A 21,635-nucleotide genomic window follows, 5' to 3' on the forward strand; every position below is an offset into this window, starting at 1 on the left:
CGCTGTCACCGGATTGTTGTTATGAATGATGTTTACGGGCCCTTTTGTTTAGTTAGAAATAATGAGGAATTCAGTAGAAAATTTGATTATTAGTCAAGTTTTGTGATTGAATAGTGTATAGATAAGGTATGTGAAACATAAAAATTCTTCAAAAGTGTACTGAACAGCAGCCGCGGGACCGTATTAAATATTGTTTTTTGAAGAAGTTTTTCTCTGCAGAAATCTTTGGTGAAAAGTAAACCAAACTTTTTTTTAAAGTGAATTAGTGTTAAGAATGTATAAAAAGTTCATTTTATAACACACAAAGTTCCTCAAGTACGAGAACCTAACGATAAATAAAAGGGAACATGGTTATGTGCCCTTTTGTGTTTTTGATTTTTTCAATAGGAAATTGTTTGTTATCAATCTGATTCTTGGAGGGCATGTAGGGAGTGTACTAATGAATGGAATAGTGGAATAATCCTGAAAGTTTACGTTTTGGTTTTGTGCTCTAATGAAATGTTTGGCTCGAATTAGTAAAAAAAACGGACCAATTTGATCAGATTTACGAACATTGTGATATCATTTTTGTATGGTCAGCTCCCTTAATTATTCTGGACCTTTTAAAAAATCTAAAAAACTACTCATGTGTAAAAAATGGGTTAGATCAGGTCTGCCCAACGTACGGCCCGCGAGCCGGATCCGGCCCGTGAGGCCATTTCATCTGGCCCGCGACGGTTTTTCAAAATAGTTCTATGACCCTAAGGCTGTTCATATAAATAAATTGAGTGTCTAAATAACAAAATAAGTTTGAGATCAAAATTTTACAGCAATAACAATAATTAAATTAGAAGCATTTTGTTTCCTTTTTCATTTGCTTTTGCTATAAAATGTTGCTAATTCAACGTATTATTCGGATTTTGTCTTTGTATATTTTTTAAATGTTTGTTTTTTTTTTCATATTCAAATATTCTCTATGTTTGAATTTAAATCTAATGATTTCTTTATTGATAGTTTCAGAATCAATTATTAAACTGAAAAATTGTGCAAGAAAACAAAATTATCCATTTCGCAAAAAAATAAATACAGTAGTTGTTCGGTAACTGGGCTGAGAACGTAGCCCAATCACCGAATCTTTCTCGTTAACTGTGCTGAACAAAAAAATAACGAGGGGACCACCGATGAATAATATTTTCCAGATGAAATATAAAAATAAAAGTTACTCAAATTTATTTACAATTCTTACTTTTCACATTTCTTTAATTCTAACTTGAAATTAAACAAAAGTTCGAAAAAAGTTTTTTTTTATTTATTGAATATGATTTTTGCATCCATTAACCCCTCGGTCATGTTGGTTTGTTTTGGTTTATTTGACGTTTGTCTGCTTTTAACTGGGCTACAGCCCAGTTAACGGGCGCCCAGTTACCGAACAACTACTGTATATGAAAACACATGGATTTAATTTTCAGTTATTACTGTGTATTACTGTTTGTATATTTACTATACTTTTTTGAGGAACTTGATTACAGTCGACTCTCTGGTTGTCAATTTCCAAGGGACCGTCGAGGAAGAGAATCATCAGTTTACAGAACGATGCAAAATGAAGACTCGATTGAAAATATATTTTTCTTGGTACCCAGCTATGGGAGAGAATCATGGCAACGTCCAGCAAACAAAAACAAACTAATGTCAAACACCCTTCAAAGCTTCGTTTCGCAAAGAAAAATGTCTATGCAAGCCATGAGATAGTGACAATATTGACACCCGGAAGAGATTTTTAAAGCAAACAGAATCCAAGGGACCGTCGAGGAAGGGATCCTTCAAGCAAGAGAAAATATCGAGGAATAAAGCCAATCGAAGTATGCAGTTTGAAGGGACTGAAGAATTCATCGATAGATGGATAATTATTGATATCGAGAAGATCGACAGCCAGAGAGTCGACTGTATAATAGTTTTTTTTTTGTAAATCAGTTAGCCAAATTTAATTTAAAGATGTTTGAAGAATAACGAATTGGAAACTATTAAACATAAATTGCACACTTTTTAATTGTTTTGTGTGTTTAAAATAATTTAAAATATTTTGTATAATATTTGAGTTAAGGTCATAACAATGCAAATTGTGTTTTTTTTTTGTTAAGAAGATTTGAATCCAAATTTCGTTTCATTTAATTTTATCAACAAAAATCGATAAAAACAATTACAATACTATTTTAAACAAAATAAAATTAAAATAAATTAAATTAATTGAAATTTTCTTTTTTTTTCTTTATTTAAATTCAAGATATATTTATCATATTTGCAACACAAGTGAATTTTGTTGTTTATTTCAATAGAACCTTATGAATATAATTTTATGAAATGATTTACTTTTTCCAGTTTTATCAAACATTAGATCCGCACGGCTTGTCTAAAGGTTATTTTTATAAATTTTGAATGAACCTCGGTAATACTTTCTGGAGCTTGTTGGGGAGACTGTCCTGAGTCAGGGAAATTGTTTTTCAAAAAAATCTATCGGTAAAAATTGATTTTATCTCATTTTGAAGTTTATATATTGAATATTTAAGCTAAAATCATGAAAAAATATCAAAGAAATTGCTGAAATTTTGATGTTTTTTTCAATGCATTTCATCAAAACATCAGTTTTGAGTACCCTAAACATTTCTTCAATATCCTAATATCATGGAAAAATGTAAATCTTGGTCGTTAGTTTCGATAATAGCTGCAAAATAGGTTTTTCCCCCTTATTATTTAATTCTTCTGGAAACATCAACTTTATTCGTGTTTATCAATACTGTGCAATTTTTTCCCTTTTCTTCCTACTACTACTTCAAGTTTTTTTTGCAAAATCGTCAAAATTACCATTTTATGGCCCACCTTAACGCGGCAGGAACCACAACAAAAAAAGGAATAAAATAAAACTATTTTGGGTAGAGAATCTCGAAATTTTAAGCCGATCCGAGCACTTAAGGGTTTGGCCATGCCGTTTACGTAGAGATTGTTGTATTGGAACACCGTAAACCGTATTCGACAATACACTTAAGTCGCTTTGCAGAATTTGGTAAGATGTTCAAAAATTTGTCAAAGTGTTTTTTTTTTCTACAAATAAAATAATATTAAAATCCAACTCAGGACTTTTGATTTGTCATCCTTGAATAACTTGAAGTAGTAGTAGGAAGAAAAGGGAATAAATATCACAGAATTTTTAAATTAACAGCTTTCTCTGCACTTAAATTGTTGTTTATTCTACAAATTTATTCTGGATTTCATTTGCTAAAAAAACAAGTAAGCAGTTTTGATTAACACGAATAAAGTTGAAGTTTCCAGAAAAAAAAATAACAAGGAGGAAAAACCTATTTTGCAGCTATTATCGAAACTAACGACCAAGATATACATTTTTCCAAGATATTAGGATATTGAAGAAATGTTTAGGGTACTCAAAACTGATGTTTTGATGAAATGAATTGAAAAAAACATCAAAATTTCAGCAATTTCTTTGATATTTTTTCATGATTTTAGCTTAAATATTCAATATAAAAACTTCAAAATGAGATAAAATCAATTTTTACCGATAGATTTTTTTGAAAAACAGTTTCCCTGACTCGGGACAGTCCCCTCAACAAGCTCCAGAAAGAATTACCGAGGTTCATTCAAGTTTTATAAAAATAACCTTTAGACAAACCGTGGATCCGGCCCGCCACTGCTTCAGAAAAATCAGATCTGGCCAAAAGGTTGAGCACCCCTTGGTAAGATTAATAACTTAACTTTTCGAGCGATATCCTAGCCATTCTTCAATGAAAAAAAAAATGCAGTTCTTTTTTAGCATTCCATAACATTTATTCAACGTCTTTTCGTCCTACACTTGACCTTCTTCACCACCACTTCCGTCTCCTTGCTTCCCTCCGCAACCGAGTACGGAAACTCGTCCATCCCATGACACGCCGCTCCGTACTGCCCATCGCTACTAGCGACCACGATCCCACCCACAAAGTTCGGATAATGCACCGCAATCCTTGCCAGTGCCGTTTCCCCCGCCTGCATTGGACTCAACCCCCGGCGCAATCCCTCCACTGCCAACAACGACGGCATAAAGCGCATCATAATGTCCCCGTCACCGGTAGCGGCCGCCGCGCCCACCGTCGAATCCGCATACGCTCCCGAACCCGGAATGGGAGAATCTCCCACGCGACCCGGGATCTTGTTGCGAGCTCCGTTGGTCGAGGTTCCGGCCACCACGTGACCTTCGGCGTCGATCACGATCATTCCGATGGTGTCGTGGTTGAAGCGGTTGAACGTTGGTGCGTGATCGTCCTCGTTGAGTTCGTTCGAGGTCCAGTGGTTCTGAGGGATCGCGTTGCCGGAGATGGGCTCGTACGGACCGCAGGACATCGAGGGGGACGGGATCACGTTCTGAAAGTGAGTGTTAGTTAGATCTTATTATTTTAAGGTTTCTCACAGCAAACTGACCTGCCAAAAGTTGGGCTGACAGTGATTGTTCTTCCACTGCTCCCACATCTCCTTGGATCGCTCGGTCTCCAAACTCTCCCGCCTGAATCCCATCTGGACGGCAAACTCCGTGGCCCGATCGCCGACCAACAGCGTATGCTTCGTATTCTCCAACACATGCCTCGCGACCGCCGCAGCATGTTTAACATCCCTCATCGCCGCCACAGCCCCGATGTTCATCGTACTCCCGTCCATGATCATCGCGTCCAGCGTTGTCTCCCCGTTCTCGTCCGGACTGCCACCGTAGCCGACCGTTCCGTCGCACTGCTCCCGCTCGCAAACGCTGCAACCCTCGACCAGGGCATCGATGGGACCCGTCTCGCCGACCACCAGCCATTGATGGGCTCGCAGCGTGGCGTTCGTGAACGCCCAGGTGTTGATCACCAGCGGGAGGGCTTGATCAGTTCGGTGAGCCTGAATCAGGATCGCGGCCACTAGCAGAAGAATTCGCCTCGGCGACGCCATCGCACTCCCGTGACGAGGATGAGTTCAGTATAGGTTGAGTTACAATCTGTCTGGCTTTGCAGTTATTGTTCGTTCGTGCTTTTCGAGTGCTTATCAGTAAAGAGAAGAATGCCGACTGGCAGATCGCAGTCAATCTATCTCTGGATGAACACGATAGATGTGGTGTTTATTGTAATATTGTGGGCAGTTGTGGACCGATAATAGTGGTATGAGTTTGCTGGGGGTTGTGTCAGCACTCTGTTGGTGTTTTGAATGTGCCGTTATCTAGAATTCAAGCCACAAAAATTTCTCTTGGTTCACACAATCTAAAAATCAAAAATCAACCAACTCATTATACCACAAATGTGGTCCAATTCAATACCCGCTGACTGGCAGCGAAATTATGGGAAAGTATAGTTTTATCAGACTTGGGTTATGCTGATACAGTTTATCTCAGTCCAGGGTGTTATGATGATTCCAACGACCTATTTTAGAATTACAGAGATCCTTGCAATCTTATTTCGAGTTCGCTGGGCATTGTCTAACCCCGCCTAAACATAGAAGCAACCACCATATGGATCCTTGATCTTTACTCAAATTTCAAATCCTCTCAAATTTTAAGAGTGCCGACCGAGATATGATCCCTAAACTTCCTGCCACCCTAATGCTTATGATTCCACATGCTGCGAATCAAAACAATACCGTCTACAATAACAATTTACACCAACTAGGTCACGCCTTTTTTGCCTATTTTCCCTTTAAAGCCCGGATCATGCCATACAAGTTTGCCGAAGGCACCAATTCGATCCGAAAATCGATTTAAAATGAAGATAATCTAAAATTCACAGAATTCTGGGTGGCTAATCAAGTTCAGAAACTAGTAAATTTTTTGAAAATTTATTTCTATTTTTTATAATTTTGAAATACTATGTTAAATTTTAAATTCGATTGAACTGAATTCGTTTTGACCACAACAAAACAATAAATTTAAGGTTGCATACACTATTTTTATCTATTATTTTCTTTTTTTTTTAGTTTTTAATCGATTTAATTGATTGAAAGCATACAAAAAACTGTTAGAAAAACATAATACATCGTTGCTATTCAAATGACAAAAAATTAAGCTTTTTTAAATATTTGAGTGCTGAAAAGACAGAATGCGTAGGTTTTGCGTGAGACATTGCGTTTATTGAAATGTTAGCGACGAATTATGCCAATCTCGATTTCAATCCTCTTCTTAAGATTTGTTGACTTCGAATAGTCTCATTTTACTTAAGGGGGCCATTCTGCCACCCCCCCCCCCCCTGGCCCTATCGTAAATCTGATGAAATTGGTGCGTTTTTTTACTAATTTACCTTTTTTAATTTGTTTAAGCTACGTTGGATCTCGGACAACGATTATGTGGATGCGAGCATTTTCTACAAGAATGGCAACGATTGTCCACGATTCATACAAAAAAATATTTGGGAGGGGGGGTCTGAGATTTTAAAAAAGTGTCCACGTGGTTTATGGATGGTCCCTAACGTTTTGAAAACACGAAGCAAATTGTGTGATTAAAGTTATTTCAAATATGTTCTAAGAATTTGTCTCTTCAAACATTTCTAATCTAATCTAATCAATATTAATAATTACAATACATCCGAGATCACCCGAAAATGTAATGCAAAAATTAAAGCGGCCAGCCCTACTGCGTTGTTTCTACCGGTGAGAGGATTCTGTGAACGGATCACATTCCACAGAATCTACAGGGGAGGAAGGATGCGTGGACATACCGTTCCAAACGCTTTGGAACAAAAAAAAGTCTCTTCAAACATTTCGCATAAATTAAGGGGTAAAACCTGGAATCTTATCATACAGAATTTCTCATTGAAAAAAATTAAAAAAAAATGAATATTAATTAAAAAATTTAATATCAACATTTACAATATTAAAAAGGGAAGTTGGTAAAAAGATTGTTTAAAGCAAATTCCTAGATATTTTTCTAAATTCTTCGAATTTTAAATTATTTATCTTTAACATTTTGCCATTTCCGGTTGAAATGAAGTATCAAAAACTATACGTTTGCCAATTTTAAAAAAATTGCATTAAAATTATAAGCATTGTGCAGGCCAAGGATTGATACCTAAGAGCATGCAATGGTACTGATCTTGTTGCGTTCTCTTCGGTTGACGTCCATGTAAGGAACATCCTGGAAGGAGCGCAACTAACTACATCCGTAGTTCTATTAGATCATCCGAATTATCTTGATCAGAACAGTATAATCTAAGCTTGTTTTTTTTTATCTCGTTTTATTAACTATTGTCTAATTTTACCTCTAATATCTAATAGCTTCTCATTTTTATTCTTTAAAATACGCTCATCATTCTCTTACTGTTGATTCTTGATTTTTTATAAAATATATTCTATTTAACTGTCTATTGTTTTCAATCTTCACCCTTTTTTTCAAACAAGTGAGTTTTGAGTTTTTTTTATAGAATGATTAAAGGATTAACACAAATATTACTGTGAATACAAAGAGACGAGTTGTTCCTTTTAATTACTAAATATTACTATTGTACTTTTGAAAAACTTTTCTAAAATGCTTAGGACCAAAATATTGTAACAAAACACCGCGACAAAAGAAATAGCAACAGATAAGGCTGGTACAAATATTTTTAAAAGTTTTTCCCCCCCCCCCCCCCCCCCTTCAAAATTGGCCCGAAAAATCAGGGGGCAAAAAAATATTTTTGCAATTCCGTCGTGAAACTATTTACTTTTCCTGTCATTCTTGAGCGACGAAATAGCCTACTTTTCTGTACCAAAAATAACAGAATCGAATAGCAACACTTTTCAAAATAAATGCTGAAAAGTTCTACTTTTCAGCACTCAAATGGGTGCTGAAAAGTTGAACTTTTCAGCACTTGTTTCGAAAAGTAACACTTTTCAACATTTTTTTGATTTAAACGATTTATTGACAAAATACATGAAAATTTGACATAAAATTTCACTCGATGTGTGTTTTTTGGAATTGCAAAAAATGTTGTATGAAACTCGTTGCAAAACTTGATTATTTCAGCACTCTTCGTATTTATCCAACTCGGTGAACCTCGTTGGATAAATGTACGACTCGTGCTGAAAAAATCCTCTTTTTGCAACTTGTTGCATAAACTACTATTTTACAATAAACTTCAAAATTTCAATGAAAATTCAAGTGCAACCAGCTGAAATCAAATTAAAATACATTCTCCTGCGTTTAAAATAATTTTTAGCATGTTTGGAATTATTAAAAAATCTCAAGATTTTTTGAAAATTTTCGATGCAAAATCTTTTTTTTCGATACAATTTTTGTTTTCATGAAATCTTAGATTTTTTGAAAACTAATGATTGCAAAACAACTGAACTAGTGTAAAATGCATTTTAAAACACTTTTTTCATTTAAATGTGAAGATTATGGCTTGTTATTTAATTTTTTATATTTTTTTTATTTTTTTGCCCCCCCCTTGACCTCGGCCAGGGCCGAGGGACAAAAACTTTTTTAAATATTTGCATCGGCCTAAACACGACTCAACAACAGGGGAGATTTCAGGAGAAAACAATACACAGTTAATAAAAATTAGTTTTTGAATTCAAACTAAAAATATAACAGTTTTTGCTTTAATGAAAGTTGATAGGCACACTATAGATGGTTAGGCGCCTTTATTTACTTACATCTTCAAACCCTACGTAATTTACCACGAGCTTCATACAATTTTTTTTCAATTCCGAAAAATACCCTTTGAATGGAATTGTAAGTTAAATATTCACATATTAAGTCGATTAAATAAAAAAAGTAACAAAAGTAAATCTTTCCAAGTTCCTGGGGGGAATTTTTCAGCATTTGTATTGAAAAGTGCTTCTATTTGATTCTGTTATTTTCTGTTAGGAAATGTAAGTAGTTTCACAACGGAATTGCAAAAATATATTTTCAATGGTTTTGAAATCACAGTTTTTTTAATTCAATTTAGAAGTTGGTCGAATGAAACATATTTCAGGTCCGTCAATTTTTTGAGACATTTTTTTATGTTTGAAAATATTTGTAAGAGTTTGAATTTGAGTTTTTCCTGATGAATTGGCTTTTTTAAATTTTATTCCCAAACTAAAAAATTAAAAAAAAGTACGTCTTAAAAGGAACTAAAATTTATTTTATGCAGCCTTGCTTTCTTATTTTTTAATACACTAACGTCACCTTTAAGTTAAAAAAAATAAATTTAATTTTCTTTTGTTATTTTAAATTTGAAACAATAATTTCAGAGATCCCAGAATTTCTTTTCTTAAAATATAATTTCTTCAAAAACAAAATTGAAGTAAGATATGGCTTCGAAGGCCGGAGATTGGGGACACCTGACTTAGACTGTTTTTTGAGCATTGTGATAACATTTCCTTAGTAAAGAAAGAAGGCAATCAGCAGGGATGTCATCAAATTCATCTTAAAACCTTTACTTTAATCGCTTTAACAGTATATTTTCCGCAACCTCGTTTTTTTTGTTCAAGGGTGGAGCAAAAAACCAACAATTAAAATAAAAAAGGCATCCTGCTCTTTGCTTACATCATGCTCACTCAAATCCCTTCTCTGGATTTATCTTTTTACGTTTAGTTTTTTTTAAGTATATATATTATATATATTAACGCGCAGCACCTTCTGCATTTTTTTTGTCTCTCTTAAACCACTCGGGCCGGGCGTATGTGATGCAATTCCTGTTTCTATGTTACTCTGTGTTTTGTTAAATTGTTTTACGCACTTTTAATTACTTCGAGCATTTGCACAATCAATCTCAGTGTCTTCTTCCGCTTCCGCCTGGGGAGGAGGGGGTTTGGAAAGTTGTGTAAAGGGGAAACGTATTTTGTTTAAACTTTTCAAGTTTTCTTTTTGTAATTAAGGTATATGACACGGGGGGAGGAGCAAGGGAAAAAAATGCGAAATAAATACCTCAATCGTTCTGTAGTTGCATAGTTTCGCTTTCTTTAATATATAGTATTTTTCATCTTTATGTATAGAGTGTTCAGTTCACCCGGACGAACTTTGTGTTGTTGCTACGTTTGCTGTTTTTTTTTGTTTGCTTAATTTGCATAACTTTCGCTAGATTGATTTGATTTGTTCGAAAACACAAAAGTTTCAACACGCAAAAGCCAAACCTCTTCTTCTGTAAATATATCGCTCCTTAATGTGTGATTTTCTGTTTTTTTTTGTGGGTGTTTCGCCGTTTATGTGTCAAAAACTGGATGGAATTTTGTTTTACCTTTCCCTAGTCCGGTGATCCGCGCGAGAAAAGCCAATCGTTAGAGTTTAAAAGAGAACCAAGCTGCGATCTAACAACTCTCTGTAAGGGTAAGTCATGTGGTGACTATTTTATGTTTGTTTTGCACTTCTACTAGTTTAAATTGTGGCGTGATTGTGGGACTGACAGGGGGAGAATAGTGTTACAACCGTTTGTTTGCTTGTTCTAGCTTTTTTGTTTTTTTTTTTTTCTCTAAGTAGTAGATTGACATGTTTGCGGGGGAGGAGGGAGGAAAGATTATCTCTTTTTTTGTCTCAACATCTCTGGAATTGAACTGTGGCTTGCGTGTTTATCGTTGTATAAGTTTGTTTTGCTTGTTTGTCTGTGGTTGGCTGTTTGTTTTCTAAAACTTGTTTGAGCATTACTCAAAAAAAGTCGGTAACAGCGAAATAAAATTTCCTCATTTCTCTTGTTAAACCTGATTGGGAAGTTGAAAATGATTGTTTCATTAAACTTAAAAGTAAAGACTAACACTAGGTTCAGCTACAGTGATGCTATTGTTGTTCGCTACTCGCTCTGGAAATTGTTTTTCTTGCTTTAAATCTTAAACTGTCTTACGTATCGATAAAAAGTAGTGCCTGTCTACCTTATTTGGTAGTTAAAAAAACTTAATTCGAAAAAAAACACATCTTCGGTTACGTCTTTAAAAAACGAGGGGGCGCGGGAATTGTAAATAAAAAACCGTACAAATACAATGATCTTCGACATCCGACTATCCGCGCACGACGACAAAATGCTATTGTCAAATCCTCTCCTCACTCTCTCTCTCACTCTTACCCTCTAGCTATTTCTCAGCTGTCTCGCTCGCGCGCGAAATTTGGCCAACTCGTAATTGCATCGTCGCCTCCAATCTTCTAATCTTAACCTTTCCAGCGGAGGCCCCCGGGAGCGAGCGGAGCGTCGCCCCCCGTGGCCCTTTTGTCAATAAATACAGGTTTATAGGTTATGTACGACAAACCTCTTGGTGGTCCGGAAGAATCGGATCCGATCCGGCTTAGTTCTTCACCTTGGCGTCCGTTTCGCCCCGTTTTCTTCGCTTGTTCAGCAGGGCGTTGTTTGAGCTGTCCAGGTTTTTGATGTGCATCTGGAAAAGGGCAAACAAGTTTTGGAAATTTATGTATATACTGTTTTTTTCATCATTTTCTGCGGGAAATTAACTAATTTTTTTAATATTTGTCATATTAAAAGTAAAATAAAAGCTCAAAATTTCCGCCAAAAGTCGTAAATTTTTTTTCTCAGATTCCTTAATTCTTAAATTTCTAAATTGAAAAAAAATAATCAAATTTCAAAGTCCATAAATTATTATTCCTAATTTTTTTAAATTCTTAAGTTCTAAAATTCTAAAATTCTGAAGCTCTGAAACTCTGAAATTCTGAAATTCTGAAATTCTGAAATTCTGAAATTCTTAAATTCTTAAATTCTTAAATTCTTAAATTCTTAAATTCTTAAATTTTTAATTTCTTAAATTCTTAAATTCTTAAATTCTTAAATTCTTAAATTCTAAAATTCTAAAATTCTAAAATTCTAAAATTCTAAAATTCTAAAATTCTAAAATTCTTAAATTCTTAAATTCTTAAATTCTTAAATTCTTAAATTCTTAAATTCTTAAATTCTTAAATTCTTAAATTCTTAAATTCTTAAATTCTTAAATTCTTAAATTCTTAAATTCTTAAATTCTTAAATTCTTAAATTCTTAAATTCTTAAATTCTTAAATTCTTAAATTCTTAAATTCTGAAATTCATAAATTCATAAATTCTTAAATTCTTAAATTCTTAAATTCTTAAATTCTTAAATTCTTAAATTCTTAAATTCTTAAATTCTTAAATTCTTAAATTCTTAAATTCTTAAATTCTTAAATTCTTAAATTCTTAAATTCTGAAATTCTGAAATTCTGAAATTCTGAAATTCTGAAATTCTGAAATTCTGAAATTCTGAAATTCTGAAATTCTGAAATTCTGAAATTCTGAAATTCTTAAATTCTTAAATTCTTAAATTCTTAAATTCTTAAATTCTTAAATTCTTAAATTCTTAAATTCTTAAATTCTTAAATTCTTAAATTCTTAAATTCTTAAATTCTTAAATTCTTAAATTCTTAAATTCTTAAATTCTTAAATTCTTAAATTCCTAGATTCTTAAATTCCTAAATTTCTGAATTCTTAAATTCTTAAATTCTTAAATCATGAAATCATGAAATCATTTTATTCTTAAATCAATAAATTCTTAAGCTCTTTATTTTTTAATCCTAAAATTAGGCTGGTTAACATATTTTTAAAGGTTCTTTTCACCACCCTTTCCCCCCACCCCCCTTCAAAATCGGCCCGAACAATCAGGGAGCAAAACTAAAATTTTCAAAGCGCTTGAATTTCAAATAAAAATTTAAATGAAATCTGCTGAAATCAATTTGAAATGCATTCCCCTGGGTTCAGAATCAGTTTTGGTTGATTCAACAATATTTTGATTTTTTGAAAATTTTCGATGCACGGGAAGCAAAAAGTTTTTTTTTTTGCAATTTTTTTTTATCAAATATTACATTTTTTGAAAACTAATGATTGCAGAACAACTGAACTAGTGAAAAACGCATTTTAAATCACTTTTATTTTTATTAAAGTGTTGATACTATAGCTTGTTATTTCAAGTTTTATCTTTTTTTAAGAACATACAAAAGAGTTTCATAACAGTTGATAATATTCAGAACGCAGAATCTTGGAACGCCGGTCAAATTTATTTTTGCTAGGATTAAGTATACCAGAGGGAAAAGGCAAAACAAAAATATTGGCAACAGTGAAATAAAAAAATAGAAATTTCAACATTTATAAATTTAGACAAAAAACTGAATCAAATTTATATAAAAAATAAATAAAAAAAACATTTAAAAAATTTAAAATTCCCAAATCTTGAGATTTGAAAATTAAAATACAGTTCGTACTCGATGATCATCATCAAATTGTCACTTAGAAAAATCGAACACCCAGAACTGGGCATCGGCATACGAGAGAATAAAGAGCACGATTCGGTAGTAAAATGGTACTGTGTGCGGACTGAGAGGATAAATCCCGAAATAACCGAGAGTACTCTACTCATGGGTTCATCTTCAAAAAAAAGTTCATCCATAAAAAAAAGTACCGGTACGGAGACTCGAACCCAAGACCTTCGGCATATTGAACCGTGCCTTTGCCGTATGGGCCACCGTGGTTCGGTGACAAAGTGGCGGTCATGTGTCCATATAAGCCACTCAATAGGATGAACTGTTCCAATGAACGAATGAACACGCGAAAGGACTATACTCTCGCAAAATATCACTTTTCTCACGTTTCTTTTCGTGAGGACTATCCTCTCGTTCTTTAACTTTGGGTGAAGCATTAATATATTATTTTCTTCTCAAAATTTCTCTCACCTAAAAAATGAGTCCAAAATGTTCTAAAGTTATCAGATTTTTTGTAATCCTAGATGTGTGTGTGTGTGTGTGTGGCCCAATCCAATACCCGCTAACCGGTAGCGAAATTATGGGAAAGTATAATTTGTATCAGACTGTGTACATGCCGAATGCTGATACAACTTATCTCAGTCCCGGGTATTAGGTGGTGATAGCCCTCGCGCTGCTTCCAACGACCCATTTCAGAATGACAGAGCTCCTTGCGGTCCAATTCCGAGGTCGCTGGGCATTGTTCGGCCCCGCCTAAACATAGAAGCAAGCATCTGAAGGAAACTCGATCTATATTTAGACTTCCAATCCCTTTAGGCAAATCAGGGATCAGCGCGTATTTAATAATATGAGAAGAAGAGATAACATGTTTCAACACTACGGATCAATTCACTGCTAAAGTTTAACCTTCTGATGGCTGACTGCTTAGCGTCCCAGACCACCAATCCAAAGGTGTGAGTTCGAATCCCACCTGATTCATTTTAGTTTTTATTATTATCATATTAAAATTCCTGATTCCAAATTTCAAAGGTACCGACCGGGATTTGATCCCTGAAGCTTCTGCTTGGGAGACCGAAGCCGTAACCATTAAGCCACGGAGCCGGTTAGATTTTTTGTAATCCTAGATGGTGACAAAAATGGTAGCATTTAAGAATTCTGCAGTTTTTCATTTCACCCAGAATTGAAGAATTCTGTAGTTCTTTTTTCAAGGTCCAAAATATTAGAATTTTAGAACTTAAGAATAGAGGATTTTGAAAATCGGGACCGTGGTGTAGGAGTAAGCGTGGTTGCCTCTCACCCAGTCGGCCTGGGTTCGTTCCCAGAAGGTCCCGGTGGCATTTTTCGAGACGAGTCTAACCAAGCTAGAGGGTTAGGTCGTTAGCTCAGTCCGGGTGTAGGAGTCGTCTCCCTGGGTCCTGTCTCGGTGGAGTCGCTGGTAGGCAGTTGGACTCACAATCCAAAGGTCGTCAGTTCGAATCCCGTGATGGATGGAAGCTAAGGTGTAAAAAGAGGTTTGCAATCGCCTCAACAATCAAGCCTTCGAACACCTAGTTTCGAGTATGAATCTCGCAATCGAGAACGCCAAGGCAGTGCTGTAGAGCAAATAATTTGATTTTGAAAAATAAAATTATTGTTCTCTTTATTGTTTTTTTTCGTTTTAACCTTTTAAATTTCTAATTTCTTGAATTTTGAAATTTTTTAAATGTTGAATTTATTTTTTTTTTTTAGTTTAGAACTTTTGATTTTATAAATTTTGAATTCAGAAATTCCGGATCAATTAAATTTTGGAATCTTTGAATTTCAGAAAATTTGAATTTTTAATTGCTCTAATTTTTGAATGTTTTGATCGTTCTCTTTTTTCCTCAAGAATGTTAAAATTAAGAAAAACAAAATTCTACGGGTTAAATCCCATCTAAAATTCAAAGGCGGAGGCCAGCTTCTGTTTAGTCACAAGCCCCTATTTGGGATTTGTGCACAGTACGCTCACCGGAACATGTCCCAATAATCACACTAATTGCTGATAATATTTCTCTTATTAACCTGAAAGTAATTCTATTTCTCTCAATTATCAGGATGGCCACCCGCGCCGTCCGTAACAACCCCGCGTTTCTTGCGCCTATGTTATCGGGCAAAAATTCTAGTTACTGGGTATGAAATTACCACAATTCAGGTTCAACTGATTTAACAGCTTTTTCTAGGTTAATGATTTATAAATTTTGTTAAATGTCAAATTAAATTAAGTCTTACCTGATCGTAATCCACTCGCATGTTGGCGAGCGATCGGGTCATCTCTTCCTGCACCTCCGGCCAGGTCTCTTCACCCTCCTTCAGCACTCGCTCGGTGTGCAGTGGCGTCTGGGGCACTTCCATGTACAACTACAAATTACAAAACAGAATTTAAATGATTTTCACCCAAAGTTGGATTGCTTCAAGTGTGATTACTCACCCGAACCCACGGATTCTTCATGACCTGATCGATGGTCAGCCGCTTCTCGGGCTCGACGCTGAGCATGCCCTTGATGAGATCCTTCGCGGCCTGGCTCACGTTCTGCCACTCGGGGTTCGGGAAGTCGTACTGGCCGGTCCGGATGCGGGTCTTCATTCCCGGGGAGATGGCCAGCCCGTGGTTGGAGTAGAACGGCGGGAAGCCGCACAGTCTGTGGGAAGAAATGGTGTTTAGTTAAATTTATTTAGTAAAACAAAAAAAATTAAAATCTTACAGTATGTACATGATGACGCCGAGCGACCAGATATCACAGCTCTTGTCGTACTTTTCCGGCCCGAGGACCTCCGGCGCGACGTAGTACGGCGTGTAGCAGGGCGTCTGCAGTGTGTCCTTGACGAACGTTTCCTTCGAGAAGCCAAAATCGGTCAGTTTGAGGATGGCGTTCGGGTGGGGCGACGTGTACAGCAGATTCTCCGGCTTGAGGTCCCGATGTGCAATGTTGGAATCGTGCAGGTATTTCACAGCGACACAGATCTCATGCATGATTTGGGCGGCCTCTGGAGGTGGGGGGTGCGGGCCACATTGAGGATGAATGGGTAGAATGGGGACAAAGCAGGAGAAGAGAGAACAAAAAAAGAAAGAAAGAAAATACATCAATAAGAGAGAGAGAGAGAGATAAAGTGAAAGAGAACAATAATAAAATACAATCATTTCCGTGTAGGAAGAAATCACTCAGAGAAGGGAGAATCAAGAAAGAGGAGTAAAGATTGTATCAAACACACAGCCACACACATTCGCACACACCGCGTTTGCATCGGAATGTCTAAAACTACATAAATTAGCAGGTGTTGCACAACAACACCAAGGGAGCGGTGCGGAGAAGGTTAGTTAAAGTGGTGAGATAAACACAAATAAACAGTCATGTTGTGGGTTGCGCTGCAAACCCCGGCGCGTTGATGGAAACAAACGGGGAAATGAAACTGCTCTCCCACCGGAATTGGAAACAACCGAGGAAAAATTCCATTCGGAAGAATCATTGTTCAATTGTGTGAGAGAGAGTTCAGGGAAAGGGTCAACCGTATAAAAATAATATTGAACATCAAACTGAATTTTATTTTTCCGGCTAAAAATTGGTGGGAGTTTCCCAATGACCAAAATAGGCATTTTGCAACATTGATTTGTCCATACAAGTTTGTATTCATACAATTTTGGCACAATTTATCTGTACATATTTAAACAAATCTCTACCTCGGGAAAGAATTTTCTGATCTATTTGGTTTCTTCACCAAAGTTGCAGGGTATTTTTTTTCAATAAAATTATTTTTATTAGGTACTTTTCGGTACTGGTTTTGACCGAGTCGGCTTTAAAAATGTAAGGGTATGGTGAGAACACAAACTAGTTCCAACTGACGGTATCTCGGCAACTATTGGTTCGATTTTCAATGACAATAAAAAAAAATGTCTATGAAATATTTTAATCTATCTTATAAAAATACTTTCAAAACTTCAAAGTCAGGCATTAAATTTTGAAAAGGCCAAAATATAAATGTTTAGCCGTCTGTAGCTGAGCAGTTCTCTAGGATTTCGGTCATTCGTTTTTTTTTTGTATTTTTTAATCCGACTGAAACTTTTTTGGCGCCTTCGGTATGCCCAAAGAAGCCATTTTGCATCATTAGTTTGTCCATATAATTTTCCATACAAATATGGCAGCTGTCCATACAAAAATGATACATTAAAATTCGTTATTCGCTCGAAGTGATTTTTTTTCAACCTTGTCGATTTGGTGTCTTCGGCAAAGTTGTAAGTATGGATACGGACTACACTGAAAAAAATGATACACGGTAAAAAATTTTTGGTAAAAATTAATTTAACTTTTTGTCACTAAAACTTGATTTGCAAAAAAACACTATTTTTATTTTTTTTATTTTTTGATATGTTTTAGAGGACATCAAATGCCAACTTTTCAGAAATTTCCAGAATGGGCAAAAAATCTTTGACCGAGTTATGATTTTTTGAATCAATACAGATTTTTTCAAAAAATCGAAATATTGGTCGCAAAAATTTTTCAACTGTATTTTTCGATGTAAAATCGAATTTGCAATCAAAAAGTACTTCAGTAAATTTTTGATAAAGTGCACCGTTTCCAAGTTATAACCATTTTTAGGTAACTTTTTTGAAAATAGTCGCAGTTTTTCATTTTTCAAAAATTGTGCCCATGTTTGCCCACTATTGAAAAAATATTTTTGAAAAGCTGAGAATGGGCGTAATATTGAATGTCTGGCCCGTTTGAAATGTTAGTCTTGATTTTAAATTTTTGAAAATATTTTTTTTCGAAAAGATCGGAAAATTTCACGAATGTATCATATTTTTACATTGTAAATCGGACCATTAGTTGCTGAGATATCGACATTAGAAAATTATGGGTTTCCTGTTTTTTAACCTTTGCATGGCAATATCTCAGCAACTAAGGGTCGTATCAACAAAGTCCGAAAAAGCAAAATATAGAGAATTTTCTCAGCTTTTCAAAAATATTTTTTTCAATAGTGGGCAAACATGGGCACTATTTTTAAAAAATGAAAAACTGCGACTATTTTCAAAAAAGTTACCTGAAAATGGTTATAACTTGGAAACGGTGCACTTTATCAAAAATTTACTGAAGTACTTTTTGATTGCAAATTCGATTTTACATCGAAAAATGAAGTTGAAAATTTTTTGCGACCAATATTTCGATTTTTTGAAAAAATCTGTATTGATTCAAAAAATCATAACTCGGTCAAAGATTTTTTGCCCATTCTGGAAATTTCTGAAAAGTTGGCATTTGATGTCCTCTAAAACATATCAAAAAATAAAAAAAATAAAAATAGTGTTTTTTTTTGCAAATCAAGTTTTAGTGACAAAAAGTTAAATTAAAACTCACCAAATTTTTTTTTTACCGTGTATCATTTTTTTCAGTGTAGTCCATATCCATACCTACAACATTGCCAAAGACACCAAATCGATCAGAAAATTCCTTCAAAAGATACAGATTTTTGAATTTTCACATATCATTTTTGTATGGACAGCTGCCAAATTTGTATGGAAAATTATATGGACAAACTAATGATGCAAAATGGCTTCTTTGGGCATACCGAAGGCACCAAAAAAGTTTCAGCCGGATTAAAAAATACAAAAATTAAAATTAAAGAAAAAAGACCGATTCCGTATAGAATTGCTCACTTTTAACAGACATTTTTCAATATTTTTGTTACTTTATATTAAAAGCCCAAACATTTAAAAATGTGTAAAACATTTTCAATACAGTTTACAAGTATTTGCCTGTTATCATGTAATAAAAAAATGTTTGAAGCAAATTATTTTTCTAAATTTTTAAATTTGGAAAAAGGCATAATAAAATGAATATTTTACCAACAACTATTTATTTTGCTAATGTTTTATGCGTACATCAAGGATACTTAAATTTCAAAATTGCAATTTTGTTTTTTTTTGCTTTGAGGAACGGAACTAAAAACTGAGATACAGCCTTGCAATTGATTTTTTTTAAATATATTTCCGAAATTAATTATTCAACATCAACATATTTACACCAACTTATTTTGAAACATTTTAAAGATTTTTTGAAGCAGTTTCAAACTTAATATTATTGTTATTAAGGTATATATTTTGATGATATTTCCGAAACATTTAGTTTAACATATTTAGACCGTTTTATTTTAAAATATTTCCAACATTTTCCCTAAACATCTTCAACATTTTTTTTAGTATTTTTTTCTAATAATTTTAAAAGTTGGTCGTCGTTGATCATGGCCGTTCATGGTCACCCGCGACAGACACGGACGACGAAACAAAGAGAAACGCAAAAAGTAAATTTTTCAAAACTTTTTTTTCGTAAAATCGCAATTACTAGTGATGATTACAAGCAAACCCCTTATATTTATATATCAAAATGTTTGTAATTATCTACTCTACACCTTTGTAGTACATTGTTACACTCTAAAAAATAACCCTGCAAAGTTGGAAAAACACGAAATCTTAAAATAAAATTAAATCCAAATGAAAAAATGATCCTTCTAGGTTATTCCAGATTCAAAATGTACATTAATCTTCTATATATATAACAAATTTCGACGGTTTTGTTCGAACGCGAATCAGTTCAATACGGATCGAGGTGCTCTTTGTTGCGTTGGGTTCGTCTAAGCCCAAGGAAGGTTCTTACGACAAAAAGTGGCAACTTTGGCCACTCTGGAACCGATTCCGGAAAATCTGCAGATTGTATGGAAAAAGTTGCGTAAAATCAAATTTTGATCATAGGAGGCTGATTAGGAAAGAGCTAAAAACGTCAACAAACGAAAAAAGGAAAAGACGAAGTTTTTCGGGTGAGGCTTGTTTCCCATAAAACATTACATGTTCCAAAAAATGTTACAGTTGAATTACGAAAAATGGCAGAGTTTAAAAAATCTTTTTGCAGTTCCGTCGTGAAACTACTTACTTTTCCTGTCATTCTTGAACGACGAAATAGCCTACTTTTCTGTACCAAAAATAACAGAATCGAATAGCAACACTTTTCAAAATAAATGCTGAAAAGTTCTACTTTTCAGCACTCAAATGGGTGCTGAAAAGTTGAACTTTTCAGCACTTGTTTCTAAAAGTAACACTTTTCAACATTTTTTTGATTTAAACGATTTATTGACAAAATACATGAAAATTTGACAAAAAATTTCACTCAGTGTGTGTTTTTTGGAATTGCAAAAAATGTTGTGTGGAACTCGTTGCAAAACTTGATTTTTTCAGCACTCTTCGTATTTATCCAACTCGGTGAACCTCGTTGGATAAATGTACGACTCGTGCTGAAAAAATCCTCTTTTTGCAACTTGTTGCATAAACTACTATTATATTGTTTTTTTTTCGGTGAAAAATACGTTTTGTTTTGTGATTGTAGGTTGTAGGGTTACTAATTAGGGGTCGTTGAACTCGAATTGTGTATTAAAGTCTCTCCATTGGAGACCCTTCGAATAATAAAACTGATACTAAAAATTAGTATTTGATTTTTTCTAATTTAAAAAAATATATTTAAATTTGATTTGCTTTCTTGTATTAATTTTAAGATCCAAGCACGAAAACCTAGAATAAGACCACAACAAAGTAAATGAAAACTTTAAAAATAGTTCAAGGCCGTAGACCCACATACGGGGGGGCTGAGCAGCGTAACACGAAGAATGCCTCCCACCCTAAAAGGTTAGTTCACAATTACAGCAGGTCAAGAGGCAGGGTTGTGTTGTGTTGGGGGCCACTGACGTAATTCTAATCTTTTCCTTTTTTACACAAATTCTACAGTTACAAACGCACACACACACACACTCACTGGAAATTTCTGCTCTGCAATTCTAATCCACTTTACCTCGTTCGGTGAATGGTCCGTCCTGGCGTTCCTGGATGCGCTGGAACAGTTCGCCACCGAGCATACTGGAAAACAGGAAGAAGAGGAAGAAAAACGGGTTAAAAACCGGAAATAACACAACAATTAGTTTTTCCCGGCCCACGTGACTGTCTGAAGGGGGAAGGTGTGGGCTTCAGCCTACAGTTAAAAATAACCTGAAATTGTTTACAGATTTTATGTCATGAAAAAAGTGTAATTTTACATAGAAATCATGTAAATTTACTTCGTTTTTGAAGTGATTGCCATTTTTAGCCACTAATTGTCAAATTTCATAAAAATAACTTTTTTTCACCTTAATCTTTTTTTTTCAACTGTGTAGATGGCGCTTTTTGTGTTTTTTATGGCGTGGTGCTTTTTTTGGCGCATAAGTTTAGTAACTCGTAAAAATAAACATGATGGACGATATGGAAACCCAGCGAAAAGGTTGCCAGCTGACCTGGCGTTTACACGGCGGGACGAAGGTTGCAATCAGCATATTGATTTGACCGTTTAGGGAGAGGAAAAACTAGGTCTAGGGGAGGTTTAGGCAAATGTTGTGCCCAAAAAAAAATTTTGGGTTGTTGGAAAATAAGAATCCGATTTCAGATTTCCATATTTCAAAATTAAATCCA

General features: G+C 34.6%; 2 protein-coding genes across 2 annotated transcripts in view; both read right to left on the reverse strand.

The window, feature by feature from the left end:
• Window positions 1-3,791: 3,791 nt before the first annotated feature.
• Window positions 3,792-5,082, reverse strand: LOC120420338 (N(4)-(Beta-N-acetylglucosaminyl)-L-asparaginase-like). Its single transcript, XM_039583333.2, has 2 exons — window positions 4,444-5,082; window positions 3,792-4,386 (listed from the first exon to the last, which is right to left on the reverse strand). Exons 1-2 carry the CDS (start codon window positions 4,945-4,947, stop codon window positions 3,817-3,819), a joined length of 1,074 nt encoding a protein of 357 aa, XP_039439267.1. The 5' UTR covers window positions 4,948-5,082; the 3' UTR covers window positions 3,792-3,816.
• A 5,442-nt stretch (window positions 5,083-10,524) lies between these two features.
• Window positions 10,525-21,635, reverse strand: part of LOC120420319 (MAP kinase-activated protein kinase 2) — a 36,630-nt gene continuing 25,519 nt past the window's right edge. Inside the window, exons 4-8 of the mRNA XM_039583310.2 lie at window positions 20,986-21,050; window positions 15,865-16,147; window positions 15,591-15,801; window positions 15,392-15,520; window positions 10,525-11,304 (exon numbers count right to left, since the gene is read on the reverse strand). Coding sequence (XP_039439244.1) covers window positions 11,215-11,304; window positions 15,392-15,520; window positions 15,591-15,801; window positions 15,865-16,147; window positions 20,986-21,050 — 778 coding nt within the window. The 3' untranslated portion in view covers window positions 10,525-11,214. The remainder of the gene's footprint in view (window positions 11,305-15,391; window positions 15,521-15,590; window positions 15,802-15,864; window positions 16,148-20,985; window positions 21,051-21,635) is intronic.

Source organism: Culex pipiens, chromosome 2 (assembly GCF_016801865.2).
Source record: "Culex pipiens pallens isolate TS chromosome 2, TS_CPP_V2, whole genome shotgun sequence".
NCBI lineage: Eukaryota > Metazoa > Arthropoda > Insecta > Diptera > Culicidae > Culex > Culex pipiens.